Below are 20,839 nucleotides of genomic sequence, written 5' to 3'. Positions count from 1 at the left end.
TACACTACCTCCGTCTGCTGCAGCCACTAAACACTGCTGTTCCACTGCGCCTGACGTAGTACGGTGACCGACCTAAAACACCACCACCAGCGGTCCGACACTGCGGGCGACAAGACACCACTGCCAACCCATACATCTGACGTGTTGCCAACTACAGGTGTTTCCATTTTTCTGATCATCATCTGTATATAACACTACATCTGATAAATATATAAGACAAAATAAATCTTTTAAGTTGTTTTTCAAACGCTTTTTTCTGTAAGCTTTGTTGAGTTTCTTATGATTTTCTTCCGCCGTCTGTCTGCTTATGCTCCAGCATTTGTCCGCTATCACGCTAATACTCCACCTACTTTGGCATCTATGCTACATATCTCTCATATCCTAGTAAAATCTCTCATCTTGCTTCTTACTTACTTCATCAAGATTTTCTGGAATGTAATCCAGATGTCAATGCAAGACATTTATCTTAATACTCATGTCGCACCCAAGTTCTTGAAATGTCAAAAACGTAGTTTCTAAAATATTCTTATAATCTGGACTTTTGTAGTTACCGAGAAAATTCTGTTACACTTTTGACTGCCTCTCTGTTTTTATAAGTTTTCGTATATCCGGGCTAATAAATATGCTTTCTTTCACTTTTCCATAGGACAAGGATGGAACTGTGCTGTATATAAACTTGAAACATTGTCCCTGTTTGTCAGGTGCTTTCACAAATTGTTTAATGAGTTCTAACTTAATGTCAAGATGTGGGATTAATATTTTGTCCTTACGAACTAAACGTTCATGTGCAATATTTTTAGATCCTGGATCCTAATTACCCATAATGGCCTATATCTTCTTACCCAATGCTCACTTCTTGCCTTACTATCCCACTCGAAGATGAAATGTGGCATCTTAGTATATCCAGATTGCTGTCCTAGTCAAATTCCCAAAATATTGAAATCACCACGCACTTCCCACCCATCATCTTGATATTTAATTTTCTTTAGAATTAATTTCATCGTTTCTTTCATTGAAATCAAATGGGCAATAGGTACAGCTGAGCACTTATTTTCATTGTGTAAAAAAACACATTTTAAACTTGTTAGAATAAACAAACAGTCTCGAGCTAGTGGAAAGTAGAGGAAAACGTAACTTATTAAGCAATTCCAACACATCACAACAGTAACAAGAGATTCTTGTAAAAGGTAGGGTGAAAATTGTTTTTCCCTTTCTGTACCGGACAATTGTCGTTCCAGATGCCAGAAGGTTTCTTTTGTGAAGCATAAAACTAAAAACTGCTGCTGACTCCTTCGACAGATTTAAGTCCGGAACTAAATCATTAAGATCATTTTGTGAAAATGTATAGGCTGAGATGAACCACTAGGTGGTTCAAAGTTGCCATTTTATGTCACTTTTATGGGTTGGCGAACTAGAATCACTAACACACTGGAGCAGTGATGAAGGTTTTGGGATGGGAATGTCTGGACCATGATCCACAGGCCCTAGAGCTGATTAAATATTTGGGTAAGCTACCTTCTTATTTCTAGCATTGAGGCCAACAGTTTCACAACAGCAGAAGTAACAATGGTCAGTGTGATTCTTCGGTCAATACAAACCATAGGAATTCCAAAAGGCATAGACACCTGTTTCTCCTTATTCCTATTTGTCAAAGATTCAAGAAAATAACGGCGCACTTTATGTGGAACCTATGGTTTTGATTGATCACCAAGTTTTATATGAAAATAAGCGTAATATGCTTTTTAAACAAATTCCGTAAAGCATTGCCGTTGTCTCTTAGGAACAAATTCACCGCAAATATAACAAAACACATTCGGACTATATTTACAAAAATGACGTGCCATTTCTTCTTTGTCTACAGCACAGGATCACAGAAGAAGCAAATCCCACTAAAATCCTAATGTTACGCAAGTAAGAAATCAATGTATGACCTACAAAAAATATATCAGAGATTGTCTGGGACATTGTTATGCACGTTATAAAATTTAATTTGTAGACAAAAATAAATGTCAATTATATGAACTAAATTTATGGCTAATTTTCTTACCTCAAACCTACATCAGCTGCATAATTGCTTATAGACGCACTGCTGCTATCCTGGAAGCGCATGACGTACTACATAGCAAACAGATACAATTTGGTTCGAGCTTAATTAGTGAATTGCTAGTAATTCTAGGGTGATAGGAAAAAACTAATGCCAGATTCTGAATGCCCAACCTCAAAAACATGTAACCCATATGAAATTTTCAAAACAACAGTGTTATTTATAAAACTGTAGGACGCCGATGGTATGAAATCGACTATTAGAAAGGACACACTGAATACAACTAAAGACATACTATAGCACAAAAAGATGAAAGTTACTTTCGGGTATGCGTTAACAAATCATGGGCATGTTTAGCTTGTTAATTAAGGTTAAACTAATAATATTTGGTCTCTTTCATTTGATCCACCATACTTGTCTCTCTCTTTCAACCAAACCATCATAAACATGGGCAATTCTGTAAGACGTGTACATGAAGTATTATTCAGCAAGTGACTACGAACGTGATTTTAGAAAAAATGGTTACGGCTCCCTCTTAGGTTTTATTTCTACTTGCAAGGAACGTATGCGAATCGTGACAGCTAGATATTTATGAAAAATGATACCCTGACTAATTGTGGATTTCTAAACATCGTGATGATAGTCACTCAATGCGGAAATGCCTTGTTTACCCGCTATTTATAATACATATACCACGCAGTGACCGGTTGAGGCTGTGCCCAGTAAAACCTAAAACCTCCTGAAAAAGGCAGAAAATGAAAAATGTGTGCAAGGTAACCTGATATCTATGGAAGGAGGAAACATGACCAAGAATACGGCAGTAGTGTAACGCAAGCAATGTTGCCACCCTAACACAAACTCACAATTTTTCAAATTGAATGTATATCATTTTATACCATTAAACAATTGGCATAAACTATAAAGGAAAATAAGCAAACGGCAAGTTATCTGTGTTGTCAAATAAGGGAGATACGAGGGTCTAAAACTGAGAAATTATGGGCCCCATACAAAAAACGAACAAATGGACAGCAACGATAAAACTACGAAAGGAACAAATATAGAGTAGGGAGTAAACCATAGCATGCATGGCATTCAATGACCAACGGACTTGGTGCTTCATATGGAGTCTGCGGCTAGGACGAGATTTGCCATACTATCTATAGTTTTCTGTTATGTGTATTAGTGTACTATGTTAAAATATTTTGAGCCTTTATATTACTGTTAACCTGAATACAGTGTGTTTTGTCCTCATTGTTGTCTCACATGTTAACGTTCCCTCTACTCTTGGCTGAAAACTATCATAGGCCATTAATCTTTGCTTATCGATTGTGACATATTTTTGTTGCACTTTTGTTATTTTTCGTGCCACAGATTTTCTGTAATCCTTTCAGGCACTGCGTCGTCGTTTCTGTGGTTTGAAAGGCATTTAGGATTCTATGCAGTGCTGTAATCCCAAGAAAGTCCATTTTATAGCTCTCAGGAACGGCTCGAGATATCGATTTCTTTCATACACCATTGGAATTACTGGGCTACAGGAAGGCTTCCTGTTCACATTTCCGCCTTAAGTCACATTGGACTTCTTCTTTCTACGGCTAGTCTAACATCTGCCCTTTTTGGGTGAGTCCTGTATCAAGCCTGTGAGTCACTGGATGCTGCGTATGCTGTGGTTTACTCCCTAGGGTATACTTTTCCTTCTTCAGTCTTGTTGTTGTTATACATTTGTCTGTTTCTCTGCACGGGCCCCATAACTTCTCAGCTTTAGAGCCTCGTATCTCCTTTATTTTACAACACTGATAACTCGCAGTTTGCTTATTTTCTTTCACGTTTTGTGCCAATTAATTTAATGCCATAAAATGATATACGTTCTATTTGAAAGATTATAAGTTTGTGTTGGAGGGCAACACTGCTTGTGTGACACTACTGCCTTGTTCTTGGTAACGTGCCTCCCTCCCATAGGTATCAGCTTACCTGCACGCATTTTTCATTTTATGCCTTTTTCAGGCGTTTTTAGTGTATAACTGGGCACAGCCTCACCTGGTCACTGCGTGGGATATGTATTATAAGTAGCGGGTGAGCAAGGTATTTCCACATTGAGTGAATATCACCACGATGTTTAGCAATCCACAATTAGTCAGGGTACCACTTGAAAGAAATTTGAATGTAATTCAACGAACATAAGAATTTATAATTAGTTCGTAGAGGTATAAGTAAAAGTAGAAATATTTAGTATGTTTTGTTTTATTAATTTTGATTACCAGATGATGCAGGAATACGTAAATTGCTTACCCTCGTCCCTGGTAACGTATACAAAAGTCCCATTGACGGAGGTGTATCAGTAATCTTAAGTGTGTTGTTTTTTACCATTTCTTCCGCATATTCATAACCATTTCTGTAAAAATTAAGAACATACTATTTGTGCTTGCTTCGAAAACTGATTTTTATATTAAAATGTGCCATTTATTCATAAATAAATAAACAAAAGCTACAAAGCATTATAATAGCGATTTTATCTTTTTAAGCAAATCTTTGTTAGGAAATATGATTTGTCTTACCTGATAATCGCTGACAAAGCAGAATTATGAGATATACAAGGACCAAACAACGTGTTCATGAACTCCCCTGGAATGATACTTGTGGTATGAAAATTCGCGTAAGGCATTTTGGGAAGTCGTCTAACCTGCAATTAAGATGTTAATGAGAATTGCGTATATTACTTCGTATTTAAGTTGGTTGAAAAGAAGTGGAACTAACAAAATAGTTTTTTTTTTCTAATTTCACTTATTTGCTAAGTAGCTAAGATGCTACTGCTAGAAATGGATGTTCTTTTTCGACAGTATACACGCTCCCTGAATGACCTTGTCATAATTGAGTCATCCTTACTGATGTTATTGGTGTTCATTTGCGATTATTTAATTTCCTAATTCCTAAATTTTTCTAATTCATGATGGAGAGTTGACATCATGAGAAAATTATGAAAACATTAATTTGATTACGATTACTTACCATGCATATAACTACATAAGTAAAGCATTATAGTTTATTTCTCTATCATTGTGAAGTTTCCAGAAAAATATATTAAATTACATGGTAAGAACCTTTAGTAAGAAAAGTCTGAATTTAGAAATAATTACATATGGTACATATCACGATGAACATGTAGTTTTAAACAAATGTGAAAACTTTCCGTAATGTAATGAAACCTTTTATTATTTCTGAAAATAAACATAAATCTACTTATTCAAGAATACTTTCCAGATTTTAATGACGAAGAAATTATCTCTCTTTGTGTGCATGGACTGCAGTAAAACTTGATAACGACGTCAGTTTATTCAACAATCGCCAGATACAACTCGGAGGCCATTTTATACTGGATATTTTACAAAAATAACAATGAAAGGGATTTAGGAAGGTATTGGCCAGGGCCTATTTAGTAAGTACCATCCCGGCATTGGCCTGGTAGAACTGAGGAAAACTCTGAAAAACCCTAGTCGGGACGGGGATCAAACCCAAGCCAACGCTCTACCACCTGAGCAACTTCACTCGGTAAACATTATTATGGTAGACACAATGTTGTAGAGGATATCAGGCTGAGTGCCTATTTTCAATTCTCCCTGTATGTTGTTATTATGCTTCAAACAAAAAATTGTAATTATTAAATAATAAAGAAGAGACTTCCCTATGTTGTCACCTCATTCCAATACAAATTCATGCTTACCATTCTCTTCCTAGTTTCCGTAACTTCATCAATAAAGCTCAGCCACGCCATTTCACCAATTAACAAACTTCCCTATTGATCAAGATAATTTTGATGAGCTAGTCACCCACGTGCGGAGCACCAGGAAGAAGCGAAAGCAGGGAAGTAGAACAAAACCAGGCGACATGGGACCCTCGAGGTGAGAAGTGTGACAGAAGCCGCCAGAAACACACTTTGGACCGCTATTCAGAAGAGTCGTCCTAACAGCAATTGGGAGACTTTCGGCACGCCTGGGTCCTCACCATCCCCTGCATTACAGAGGTGTCATTCCGAAGAGGCCAGCACATCTTGAAGCTGTTGCCCTGAGGTCGAGAGGTTCTTCACTCTCGAACGTGAGGTCCGGGATCGATACCAGACGGAAACAATCAACGGATTGGAGGATAAGGCTTCACCCGATATTTGAAGAGGCTCATCACATCGAAATGGCTGAGTTACAGTAAGACCCTTTCCTTTCCTAACCTTTGCGTCTCTGTGATCTCTACTATTAGAAAACATGCATTTCATTTCATTCATTCCCGCTAATCACTCCAGCGCTGTACTGCTCAAATCTCCATGTACTTTCTCTCTTGCAATGCGAAGTGCTATCCTCACATTCTTCTAGTAAAAAAAACTGATAATTGAGACAAGTAACTGTGGTTGTAACCCCACAGTACAGTTAAGCAAGAATGTGTGTCTTTCCTGCTTATACAAAAGACCTCTTAGATATAAATTTGTACAGAGTCCTCCCAAGTTCCGTTCAATAGTAAAAAATAACATAAACAATTGAGTAAAATAGGTTCAGTATTGAGTTTAAATTGCAAGGGTAAGAAATCTGTTTCTGAAAATAAAATTACAACATTTCATGATTGCCTCTAAAGTAATATATTCATATCCGTTTGAAGTGCCAATTGCAGATTGTACATTTCATTGTATATTGTATCTTATCTTACACTAAAACGGCACTCGCATTCATTATAGCAAAATTTAGTTTAGCATAGATGATTAAAAGTTTATCTGACGAAACCATCATCTGTACTCGGTAAAATTTCAGATAATGAAAATTCAAAAACCCATAAAAGGTAACACGTAACAGTAAACAGGAAAGACATACATACACTGAACATTTCTGTGGCTTCAGATTCTATGACTGCATAGAATATGGGCACTAATAAACCCACATGTGATTATAAACACAAACACGATACCTGTAAAATAAAAGTGAATGCTACCTAAACTTCGGACTACAGGAATGTATGATTCTTCTTCGAGGAAATCACAATTAAAGACGTGACTTCCGTAACTACACAAATCCAGCTGAAGAGATATTGCAAAAACTCAATGAAAATATTCAGTTTTTATCGAGTTTCTCAATATCTCTTCAGCTGGACTTGTGCGGATATGAAAGTCACCGCTCCATTTACTCAGAACAGGTACCGTTAAGAAGCCACGCCATTATGGAGTTTCTCGGCTACAACAGCTATACATGTACCATCTCGCGTGAACACTACCATAATATAAGTGTCAACTAAGAAGTTTATTGAAGGAACTACTTTCCAAAATTTAAAACAGAGAGAATGTTTTATTCGATGGTTCTCATGGCCACCAGAGCTGGTTTTTCATATTTCTATACGTGAAAGTACGATCGTGTACAAAAGTATGTCCCCACCTTGCCTCTAGAGTATCCAATCACGATTTAATAAAATAAGGATAAATTGCATAAGAAACTGTGATAAACAATTTTTATTATTTTGACTATGATACTAAAGACTAATTTTATGTAATTAAGGCTCAGATTTGTTGTATTACTGGAATATCGCCATAAAAAATTATTCTCCTAATTTGCTGTCTAACACGTTAAGCTAACTACTGTGATATAAGTTAGTAACATGTACACTCATGTCCAAAATTATTGTCGCATATCTATAAATATGTTGTTGTAGGAATATAATTTGATAACGATTTCGCCCGGTATTTTTATAATTTTAGAATTATATAATCGGCAAAGACATGAATGTGGAAAATTTTACGTCAAAAGAGCAGTAAATAAGAACAATAAAACGAAAATAAAACTTTCTTGTCCATTTTGCAACATTTTGTTTTACTCATTCTAATTTTTGAATTTGTAATTCCTTACATATGAAACTGATAACAAATATACATTTCCCGATTATACACTTAGTATCAGTATTAAAAGTACCCTGCAAAATAATTATCAAATTATATTCTTACAAGAAGACAGTTATAGATATTCGACAATAATTTTGGACATGATTGTACATCGTCTTATTTTAGAATGCTCTACGTGATCTATCTGTGCTGACTTCGATCGTAAAAATCCGGCTATTAGTCATATGTGTTGCGTGTTCGATGCTAAGCTGAAGGTTCACGTTTCATATATCCTCGGTGCTCAAAGAGCCACGAAACTCCAAATTAATAGGAACCTCTATTAATTGAAGCAAGGGTATTGAACTTCTACCATTCAACTTAATCAGAATGTGTGCGTCTGTCCGCCTGTCCACGATATAGTAACTATTGTAAAAATCTTCCTATTTTAATGAAACTTGGTGAGTTTTTCCTAACGCGTGGAACTAATTCTATCGTTTGACTTCAAAGTAAATGAACAAATATTGTATCAAAGGACGCTATATCTAACCAATATTGCATGCATGCAAAATATAAATACAAACATTGTTCTCAAAGGCAAACCTTTAACTCACTCCATTTCCGAAAGAAAAACATTTAGCCATTCTCTATAAGTAATCGTAGAAATGGACCTCTCCAAGAGACTTTTCCTATGATCGAGAGAATATAATCTTATACTCATTCTGTATTCCGTTTGGTGAAATACTACAGGTCCATTTTAATGATTCCGTTACAATTCAACAAATTAATCTAGTGCGCTGCCTATTAGAATATTTTCATGCATTGCGTTACATACAATTTCAACATCCCATGATACTAATGGTTCTTCATGTTAGTGGACAATTCGATCAATAACTAGTCCTCTACGTCCATCATGAAGCATATGGCTTACGCAATGTATTCAGAGTGAAGAATGTCTGCATGGCAATTTTAATTTAATGCCATTTTTATACAAATATATGTTGCCGATTTGAACATTCTGCATTTGATCATGCAAATATCTAAAATATATTTTCTCCAAAATAACTTTAATGTCCTCACACTTTCTTACTTTACGGTAACAATACTTTAGTACAATAAAAATGTACCACAATATTATATGATGAAAAACATAGATTTCTTACTCTCCTGTGGTTATATATCATCAAAATGAACATAAGAACAGTTACTTGAAATGAAACACTTTTGCAACCAACATTAGTCACAGATGAACAATATGAGTTTGAAATATATTTATAAACAACTTTAAACTTCCTACTCCAAAAATTGCTTCGTGAAAAAATCTAAACATCATCTAGAAGTTAGCATTATGGGTAATCATATTAACCACATAAAAATTATAGATGGGCTATATCATCATCAGGAAGTCACGGTCGGAAAGAAGGATTATCGCAGTCCACGGTGACAGGCTGCCGAAGGCCCGGCACCCGTCCGCGGCGGCACGACTATCTGTTCCCGACCTTTTGCCGGGGCGGCAACCGGTCGAAAATCGTAAAATAAGATGTCGTTTGCCGACTGTTGCCGACCGTCACAGTGGGCAAAACAGTCGGAAAGTCCTTTTTCCGACCTTCTGCCGACTCCTTATGCAGGCCTTTTTTCGACTGCGGCGCCGACGCATTTACTGCGTCTTTACGGCTGTTTGCGGTCGAAAATCGCGCGGAAAGACGCCGGTGTCCGGCGGCGGCCATCCGACCGCGGCATCTGGTTGGCATGGACAAATTGTCCGACTGTAGGCGGCAGAATCCTGATGGGGATATATATAAGGTGTTTCAAAACAGAACCGACAACGTTTCAGAGGTGATTACTGTCATCAATATAAGTCAAAAATTATAGACCAAAATGGGTGCACAAGTGCTTTCTTTTGCAGTTATAGGCTGCCGAAAACATGACAAAATGACCTTTAAAGGTCCATAGCTCTAAAACTATGGGACTTACCGTAGTTGAATCAAGACTTCACTTACGAACTAATATGTTCCATATCCAAAAATCCACGTTTCAGAATCATAAGGTACTCACGCAATACTTTTTACTACGGTAAGTCCCACAGTTTTGCACCTATGAACCTTTAAATTTCATTCTTTCATTTTTCAGTAGCCTATAACCCTCTAAGGAAGCATTTGTGCACCGAGGTTGGTCTATTCTTTTTGTCTTATCTTGGTACCAGGAATCATCTCCCAAATGTTGTCGTTGAAACACCCTATATATATATATGTGCAAAAGTCATGGCAACTATTTTTTTCTTGAAGATATCAGTGCGGTTGGAAAATGTGACATATACAGACGAAATGACAAGGTCTTAACTATATGTGTGCACAATGAATAGCACTGAAATATCGTAACACACTAATTTATTACGGTAGTATACAGGGCAAAAGGGCCTTCACGATGCAGAGGAATGACAACACAGTACGCATACAGTTGACATGATAAACCTGGGCCTAAAGACCCTCAAAGTAGTCCCCTGCTACTTACACCACACGCTGCCAACGATCTGGGAGACGCTGAGTACCATCCGCCTAAGCATTTGCCGCACCATGTGTGAATCGGGTCACCTATTCGAGCACAGCATTAGCAATGTGCTCGCGTGTTGTAAACCACCTACTACGCAGTGGTTCCTTAATTTTTCGAATGAGATGAAAGTCACAAGGCGAAATGTCAGGAGAGTACGGTGGGTGTTCCAATTCTTCTCATCCCCAACGTCGCAGTACCTGCCCTACACACTCTCCTTTATGTGGTTTGCATTGTGGTGCAGAATTATTGCACTGTCAACAAGATCCGGGCGTTTCTCCCGAACACGTCGTACCTGTCGCACCAGGAAGTCCGTTAGTACTGTGCGGTCACTGTTCTGCCATGTGGAACAAAGTGGAAAGCAATGACACCGCGGACCTCATACGATCACCATGAATTTCACTGGGATTTTGACGGAACTTCTGCCTCCTTGGTGATCCAGCATGTCGCCACTCCGCGGACTGAGGTTTAAGTTCTGATTCGTTTGCCCTGGCCCAAAATTCATCGATTGCGATTATTCGTGGCAAGAATTGATCTGCGTCCTGTTGCCAGCATATTTCATAGCGCATTCACCTTTAAACTTCCGTCAGTGCTTGCGATACCCACAGCGATGCAATTTTGCGTAGTTGCAGCTCATTATGCAATATCCTGTGGACGGTGCGTTTCTCGATGCCACTTGCCTCTTACAACTCCAGTAGCATTCATCGTTTGTCTTCATCCTGGAGCTTCTCAAAGACGGTACGTGCCACGTCGGTTCGCACACTGACAGGTCGTCCCGAACAGTCGCCCCTACCCACTCTGCTACTGTCCGGTTTCGTTGGGCATTATACCCAAGGGCTTCCCCTAATTCACTGTGACGTTCCATCGCATTTCTCCCTCGGAGAGCGGCTATTTTGATGTAAGCGCGTTGCTCAACACGGGTTACTTCCATCTCGCACAACACTCACCAACGGACTGATTTCACAGCCCTCGCTGTGATACAACCAGCTATCACAGAGCAATCTGTTGTTCTGCATACACACTATGCCTGCAGAACTTCCACATGACAAAAAGAAGTTTGTGATCTGCTCACATATCTCCAAGAAAAAATAGTTGCCATGACTTTTGCCCCAACCCTCTTGTGTGTGTATATATATATAACAGCAGACATTAGCGAGTATGGTCATTTACTGACATTTACTAGCCTTTACGGTTGTTTGCTGACTGCTCACCAAGGCAACTTTCCGACGGCGGCGCCGGGGCATTTTATGTACCTTTTCTGCTGTTTGCCGACTGCTTGGAAAGGCTACTTTCCAGCGGCGGCGCCGGAGCATTTTGTGTGCCTTTCCGGCTGTTTGCCGACTACTCGAAAGGACTTCTTTTCGATGCCAGCTTCCCGATTCTGCCACAGGTGGTATCCGTCGAAAAGTGGTCCTTTGCCGACTGGAAATCAAACCTTCAGGAAGGCAAAGTTTTCATCACCTTTTACATTAGTCTTGTCTAATAAGTCTTCCCCCATGCTATGATCTCTCGACATGCTATGATCTTTCAAGTTCTTGAAGTATAATATTTGCATCTTTTTGTGTGTCCCATTTTAAAATTCCTTCCTTTTTGCTTCTTTGCAGCACTCTAAACCAAAAAAGAAGAAATTGAATGGGACATGCAAATATTATGTACTTTAAGTACTAGCAATTGTGACCTTGCCCAGAAATCATAGCGCGGATGCAGACTTAGGCAAAGCTACTGTAAAAGGTGGTGAAAATTTTGCCTTCCTAAAGGGTTTATTTCCAGTCGGCAAATGGCCTCTTTTCGGCGGCGGCAAAAGGTTGGATGCCGCCTGTGCGAGAATCGGGAAACCGACATCGAAAAGAGGTCCTTTCGAGCAGTCGGCAAACAGCCGAAAGGCGCATAAAATGCGTCGGCGCCGCCGCAGGAAAGTAGCCTTTCCGAGCAGTCGGCAAACAGCAGAAAAGATGCGTAGCAATGCAATTAAAATCATAGCGGATTCCCAACAATAATGTTGCACTCGGTAAAAATGTAGAACATTTCTATAATTCTCAGTACGATTTAAGTGTCATATAGAGGGAATATATCTGAGAATGCCTAACAAATGCTTTAAAGCGACCTAAAAATAACAAGTAAGCAGCTGATAATGCCCGTTCAGAATAATTCAATTAACACGTCTGTGTGCCTAATGTGAAAAACTTATAGCAGTCACTATATTTTCCCCTCAAAACATATTTTTCACTATCAGGACCACTAGGAACAACAATTCTATGCATTCAAAATTTGCTCGTTGCAAACGCTTTCTTCGGAGAAAATAAAGCCGCAGCAATCTGTAGGAATACGGAGTTTTCAGGCTGTCGTTTTCCCATCAACTATTTGAAAAACATACAGTGAAGCTTACATCGAAAACAACCACTTTCTTAACTTTTACTATTCCCATAACCTGACTCAATCATTCTTCCTCACAAACTTAAACAAATTCTCGATTTGACCCGGTAACTTTTCTAAAATTCCTCCGAAAATACAGCAATTAACCCAAATGTAGTACCTTGAGTCGTAGACTTACTAACTTATTCTTATTGCGTGTCTTGTTCGGGCGCTGAATCAACAACACTATTTGTTAGAAGCATTCCATCATTTTATTCATTTCTCATAATCACCGTCTCCTTTAGCCAAGCCTGCATAACCGTGGGACTTAAAACTCAGAAGTTTCATTTCTTTGTTTGAAGCAGTCCACCCACACTGCATCACCATGTGACGAATGAAGAACGCGAACCAAAAATACAGGCAGTGCGAACAGATGACAATTTCTCCAATCTGGCTCTTCAGTGGTAAAGGTGTTATCGTCGCTGGCGTGACGCCATCGGGAAATGCTGCAAGACGGCATAAGCGAAAAATGCCCACATCCCGACTTGACACCGTCTGTGTTGGCGGCCTGGCCGCTGAAGTAGGAGGCGGTCAATGGGGGAGGCATATACGGGCATTTCCTGCTGCAGTAGTTTCGTCCACTGTCTGCGGACCCTTTTCCGACTCATTTTAAAAGGATCATCAGCTTACAGTATTAGCTGTTCAACTTACTTTCCATATACTGTTCCGCTTCCAGGTCCTATAGTACAAGAATTATCTTACTAGTCGGCGAAGCGCCAACGGCCCTCGGCGCCTGTCCGAGCATCTTTGTTGAGTTCGGTCCGTCCGCTGTTTGCCGACCTTCTTTCGGCTCCTTTACTTCTCGGCAGTCTGTCAGCGTTTCGGCGTCTTTCCGATAACATTTGCCGCAATAGGCCGGTCCGCTGTTTGCCGTCTTCTTCCAAAATGTTGTCAAGGATCCTCTCGTACTTGTAATTTAATTTTAAAAATTTACTTTCCTTATACCCTTTACTTGCAGTCTCTTTACTACAATTCTTTTCATACATTTACAGTTTCTTATGGTCGGCACGAAGTCGCCGTTTCGCGTTTTTACAACCGTCATTTGTTGCGGTCGTTCCGTCCGCTGTATGCCGACTACGTTTTCACAAGACATGTTTAATTGAATTAGTGTCCACCCACAAGAAAACCTTCGGAAAGTTTCAATTTTTGCTTCATCATTAAAGAAGATACAGTCTCTATTCATTTTCCAAAATTCGACTCGTTGCCGCTGGTACGCGATAATGAAACCTTCGCCGACGTCGTGCCAACGTCGTTTTTCAAGAAATTGCTGGCAGTGTATTTTTGCAGTCGTCGTCAGACTGTCTGCCGACTCTTTCAAGAAAGTTTTATACGAGGAAAATATAAGTCATAATTCGTATTTAAAACCAACAAATTAACTCTCTTTGATTTCTATTGATGAACGACTCTGTTTTTGCTCGTCGCGGTCGAAAATCGCACGGAAAGACGCCGGTGTTTGGCGCCGGCAATCCGACCGCGGCATCTGGTCGGCATGGACAAATTGTCCGATTGTAGGCGGCAGGATCCTCATGAGTCTGCTAATGCACATATCCACTCCCAACAAATAGTTCTGTTTTACATTGTAAGACAACAGTATACTTCCAAAGTTTGGATTTAATTTTAATTTCTCATGCCTGTTCCAAGGCTAAAAGCGGTGACATTGTTAAGAAACACTAGATCTTATAGATCTCAGTCTTTTGTGAATTTAGTTTATGTAAACATATACAGTTTCGTGATAAAACGTGGTAAGAGAAATAAACAAGTGTAGCGTTGACTGTACCTAAAAAGAATTATAACATATTTATAACTAAACTAACTAACTCTATGACCTATGGAACCGAGAGGTTCAAAGCCGCATCCACAGCACCTCTCCACTGACTTCTATTCTTAGCTAACTGGATCCAGTTTTTACATTACATTCCTATTTCTGCGAGATCCATCTTAATATTATCCTCCCATCAGCGTCTAGGTCTTCCTAATGATCGTTTTCCGATTGGTCTTCCATTCAAGACTTTGAAACATTTCTACTTTCTTCCATTCTAGCTAGATGACCCGCCCACCTAAGCCTCCTACACTAGACGAACCTAACAATGTTGGGTAAACCATATAAATTATGTAGTTCCTCGTTATGAAGTTTCCGCCATTCCCCATTCCCGTTCCTCTTGGGTCCGAATATTCGTCTCAGGATCTTGTTCTCAAATACTTTCAGTCTATGTTCTTCCCTCAGTGTAAGTGACCATGTTTCGCAGGCCATACAAAACAACAGGCATGATTATCGTTTTGTATATTTTAAGCTTCAAATTCCTCGACAGAATTTGCGACAAGAGATTTTGAACCGAATAGTAACACGAATTCCCTGCTTTTAGTGGACATATAATTTCTCCGTGAATATGATTTTCCTCTGTTAATACTGAACCTAGATATTTGAAGCTACCCACTTTATCAAAAGTATTATTTAATATTTTAACGCATCCATAATTTGCTGTATTCAAGTCCCGACGCACTTCAGTGTATTTAGTTTTATCTGCATTTACTTCTAAACCCATGTCTCTGCAAGCGTTTAATAAGATCTCTGCATTACTTTCTATTCTTCTCCTATTATCCCCTATTAAATTTACATCATCAGCATATGCGATAGCCTGGTGAATACCGTTCAACTGTAGACGTTGGTTGCTATCTTTGATTTTCCTTATAACGTATTCCAAAACGAAGTTAAATAATAATGGCGACAACGCATCTCCTTGTTTTAGGCCATTTTCGACATGAAAGCTCGTGGACAAAAAATTTCCTACCAAGGACTGAACTTGGGATTCATTTAAACATATCTTAATTAATCTAATTAGCTTTCTCGGTATTCCAAGTTCTGTAAGAACGTTGTGTAATGTTTCTCTCCTAACCGAGTCGTACACCTTTCTAAAATCAATAAATAGTTGATGTACCGGGGTAAATTGTATTCCCACTTTTTTTCGAATATTTGGAGAATGGTAAATATTTGGTCGATAGTTGATCGATTTCGTCTAAATCCTCACTGATAATCTCCAATAATTTCATCTGCGTATGGGGTCAGTCTTGATAATAGAATATTTAAAAGGATTTTATAGGATGTTGACAGAAGAGAAATGCCTCGATAATTATTACAGTCAGTTTTGTTGCCTTTCTTGTGAATTGGAACAGTGATTGATTCTTTCCACTTTTGTGGCAATTCTTCCTTGTTCCAGATAAGGAGAATGAATTTGTGCATCTTGTTCCACAATTTTTCGCCTCCAGCTAAAATTAAATCAGTCGGAATTTCATCTACACCCGGAGATTTATGTTTCTTTAATTTCTTTATAGCGATTTCTACTTCTATTCGGTTGGGTTCTGGAATATACGGTTCTGCGGTGTGTATCTCCTTTTCTCCACGCACACTAGTTTTTGGTTGCATGTTAAGCAAATCGTCAAAGAAATCTTTCCATCTATTTAAGATTCTATCCGTGTCAGAGAGAACTGTACCGTCAGATTTTTAATATATAAGCACGAGGTTGATAGCCTTTCTTAAATTCGTTGATTCCCTTATACATGTCCCGGATATTTTTATTTTTATTTGGTCTAGGAATTAATTCGTGCGGTTGGTACGCACACATTGAAGCTGTAGTACGAACACAAAATACATAAATACCTTAAGAAAAATATTGTCCATCGCTAGCCACCACTTTCGCCCATCTGTCAGGCAATGTACGAATTCCGTGGCGAAAGAAGTCCTCATCCTTGGAAGCGATCCAGTCAGAGACCCATGTTTCGATATCTTCTGAAGAAGTAAACCGCTATCCAATCAAATCGTTGTTCATGCAATCGAACAAGTAGTAGTCCGAAGGAGCAACGTCTGGTGAATGCGGCGGGTGGGGTAAAACTTCCCATCCGACATTTTCTAAATAGGTTTTGACCGGTTTTGCGACATGTGGGCGAGCGTTATCATGTTGAACAATAAGTTTATCATGTCTGTTCTCCCATTCTGGTCGTGTTCTGGCCAGAGCTTGCTTCAAACGCATTAATTGTCGTCGATAACGTTCTCCATTCATAGTTTCACCCGGTTGCAGCAGCTCATAGTACACCACACCTTTCATATCCCATCATATGCACAGCATAACCTTTGCACAGTGAATATCTCCTTTTGGTTGTGATGAACCTGGTTCACCTGGTTTCACCCAGGCCTTTTTTCATTTAGGGTTCTCGTAATGGATCCACTTCTCATCACCCGTAATAATTCGATGCAGAAACCCCTTTCTGCTCTGTCGTTGAAGCAGCAATTCGCAAATCGTTTTTCGTCTTTCAACGTCTCTGTCTTTCAATTCATGTGGAACCCAATGTGACATCTTTTGAATCATTCCCATGGCTTTCAAGCGTTTGGAGACTGTTGTTTGATCAACGCCTAATGCTGCTGCAAGTTGTTCCTGCGTTTGACACGAATCCTGCTCGAGCAATGCTGTCAATTCTTCGTCTTGAAATTTTTTTGGCTGTCCAGCTCGCTCTTGGTCTGCGAAGCCGAAATCACCACTTCTAAACCGTGCAAACCACTTCTGACACGTTCGCTCAGCTAGAGCACGGTCACCATACACTTCCACCAAAATACGATGACTTTCAGTCGCACTTTTCTGCATGTTAAATTAATGCAGCAGGACACCCCGCAAAAACACTTTATCAGGCACAAATTGCGCCATGTTCACTTAACTACAAACTGGTGTTGTTGACGCTTTAATCCATTGTCCTATACTACGAACGATACGCGATGACAGGGGTTTGCAACACATGTGTGGATACACGGAACTGTGGGACGCTCCGTTCGTTGCGCCATCTCTTGTCCACCCGCACGAATTAATTCCTAGACCAAATACTATTATCTTCAAATTTCTTAATTTTAGCTTTCAGAAAATCGCGTTTCTTTGTTCTAAAAGTTTTGGAAGTTTCCCGCCTGATATCTGCAAAATTTTGTGTAGTTATTTCATTCGGATTTTGTAGCCAACATAATTTTGCCTGTTTTCTCTTCTCTGCTAGTTTTATGCATTCCTGGTCGAACCGTGGTTTGTTCCTACGTATTTCCGCGTGTCCCAATTTTTCTTTTGCTGAAATTTTAATGCTATATCTAATTTCAATCCAGGTATCCTCAACACTAGTGCACACCGAATCTTCTAAAGCCGAGCATCTACTCGAAACTTCAATCTGGTATTTCTCTCTTACCTGTCTCTCTTCAATTTCTTTAAATTGAATCTCGCCGTTTTCGGACAATGAATATTATTTTTACGAAGTTCACGAGTCTAACACCGTTCTCATTACTTTCCTTATGCATACTTTCGTTCACTATAATCGGTTTGAAAATATCATCTCGTCCTACCTTCGCGTTGAAATCCCCTAATAGAATTTTCATATGGTATCGCGGGAGTTAGTAAAATATCCGTTCCACTTCATCGTAAAAACTGTCTTTTATATCGTCATCCTTATCTTCAGTTGGGGCATGTACATTTAAAACAATAATATCACACCACCGTCCCTTAAGAGTAATAAAAGAAAGTCTGTCAGTTTCAACCCGTTTAATTGCTGCTAATATACGTTTATGAACGAAAAACCCTGTTCCTAACTGGTGATTTTTATCTCCTTCCCCGTAAGAAAACGTAAAATTTCCGGAATTCACAGATCCATTTCCTTCCCATCTAACTTCCTGAACTCCTACTACGTTAATCCTGTATTTCTCAAACTCACTCGTTACGGATTTTAACGCGCCTGCCTTATAAAGACTCCTAATATTTCATGTTCGAAATCTCATGTCCATTTTCTTTTGCTGAGATCGTGCCAAGTTATCAGTCCTTGTCCGAGGCTTTTGTGAATATTTATGAACAAGTGCTTTTTTTACAGGATGAGGTTGTTAGCCCTACCCAAACCCCCAAGCTGGAGGACCACTCCTAGCCGGTTGTCCGCGACTGCTTATTCAGTATATTCGCAGCTAACCTCTATATCTAGAGGCCTTCTCCTCGATCCGCAACCCAAGGACGCGCCATGCCGTGGTGACAGGAACCCAAGTTACACGGTATCTGCTTTCTACCTTTCTTTTTGCAGTTAAATTCAATCACCTTCGTAACAATGTCTGCAGATACAATTGTTTATGCCCTAGTAGCTCAACAACATATCGAAATTAGGTTGGTTCAGGGACTTTACTGGCAATACGTGAGCACGTGCGATAGTGTCCTACATAATAATTTATGTACCATGCTATAACTGGAATGCCATGTGGAAAAATATCATTGTTAAACAGTTAAGCAAGGTACAAGAGAAAAGTGGTATTTTATTGTTAATAAAGTTTAGAAAACGCTCAACTGGTTACTTAGTTTCAGTATCACATAGTTCAACATGTACTACAATTGGAATTTTATGGACTTTCTTGGATATAGATTTCATAGATTTCTTAGCATACCATATATTCGGAAGAGTTTCAGCGCTATTCTCAGCCGAACATGTCATCTTTCATCTAATGTTTTCGCGAACAATTCAATTTTATACTTACATTTCCATTATTTTTCTCCTTTCGAACATAATAGTGTATTGTAATTCACTGTGTATACTGTAATGTTTATTCTTGAAAAGCAAGGCCATTTTCTGTACAACTGTTCGAAATGTAATTAGCATATCAGACAAGTAAATTTCGTCCTGCACGTAAGTGAAAGAACTTTGTCAGTTACTTTTCTATTATATCTTAAACGAGTAAACATTTACTTAGAAAAGACATTCCAAAATTCTGTTGAATTCCTCAGTTTTATTCTATTCCGGAAGGTTAAAACTATAAGTGAAAGCACACATTTTTTTTACTTCATTTCTGATATTCTGATATTACTAGTGAACTGAACAGGGCCACACAATAATATTTTCACAAGGGAATCACAAAGCTCAACGCCAGTGCCCTACTTGATTTGAAATAGTAGGAATGTATGTAGCAACGGTTATTCTATTTGCTATTTATTTATTGTGCCTCCAATCTTAAAACATAGTAGACAGACTGTGTATTTAAAAACCTGACATATTTGGTGACCTTCCTACATTTTTCAAGTCTTCTAATTAATACGATCGAAACTGTTCCTCTGATCCATTTATGTAAAGTGTTTCTTACATGTAATGCTTTAATACACATACTCTCTTTTTAAACACTGGTATATATTATGTTCCAGAAGTATGCACAAAACATTTTATTCTTTGTGCATTATATCCTAAAGTACATAGCGTATTGTATGCTTCCCGATACACTCTCTTCCTGATCTAATATCTGTTTTAATATTTTTGCTTCTTAATGTGCTGGAAGTAAACTTATAAAACCACAACCAAATATTAGAGCAAAGAAGATCTGAATTTTTGAATCTCACAGATTCCTCAATTAATTTATACATTAATCTCGAAATTAATGATTCACCTAATAAATGTATAGTTCATTATCTTAGATGTGAACCTTACCTTCTCTTGAATATGTGTCAAATTCTTCCGATTAAGTTCTTTATCCTCGGCAAAATAAATGAAATTCTTCATTGTTGTTTTATTTACATGAGCTACCAGTGATACAAAGTCCTTATAATAGCCTTTTTGCTTCTTGTCAAATTTTCCAAACAATCTAGAAACAAAAGAATATTTGTTTATCATGTACGTTAAAAATTTCTTGTGTACAATTTAAAATAAAGGTGTACTTCATATATTCAAGAAATGTTTTGATAGCAAACACTAAATCTAAAATTTATTCCTACTACAGATATATGAAAAGCAAGATAAGGAATAATGTATTGAATACTGAACAAAACAGAGGGTGTTTACATAACTTAATGTATCTATAGCTACATTTTCTGCATTCGTAATGATTACATACTATTGAATTTGAGATTACTGGCAATCGAATTTGTATTAAATAGAAAGCAATGAAACGATAAAAAGCACAGGAAAACCAATATAACCACGGTTGTCTCACTACTAGATAAGCTTATTGTTGTTGATTATTG

At 38.4% G+C, this 20,839-nt stretch overlaps 1 protein-coding gene across 1 annotated transcript in view; it reads right to left on the bottom strand.

The window, feature by feature from the left end:
- The window catches only part of LOC145689340 (pickpocket protein 19-like), a 43,155-nt gene that overhangs the window by 11,536 nt on the left and 10,780 nt on the right, over positions 1-20,839 (bottom strand). Inside the window, exons 3-5 of the mRNA XM_081763487.1 lie at positions 20,307-20,460; positions 4,597-4,721; positions 4,331-4,433 (exon numbers count right to left, since the gene is read on the bottom strand). Of these exons, the coding sequence (XP_081619613.1) occupies positions 4,331-4,433; positions 4,597-4,721; positions 20,307-20,460 (382 nt within the window). The remainder of the gene's footprint in view (positions 1-4,330; positions 4,434-4,596; positions 4,722-20,306; positions 20,461-20,839) is intronic.

This window comes from Thermobia domestica, chromosome 7 (genome assembly GCF_964235325.1).
Source record: "Thermobia domestica chromosome 7, izTheDome1.hap1.1, whole genome shotgun sequence".
Lineage (NCBI taxonomy): Eukaryota > Metazoa > Arthropoda > Insecta > Zygentoma > Lepismatidae > Thermobia > Thermobia domestica.
This window is presented reverse-complemented; position numbering and strand designations above follow the sequence as displayed.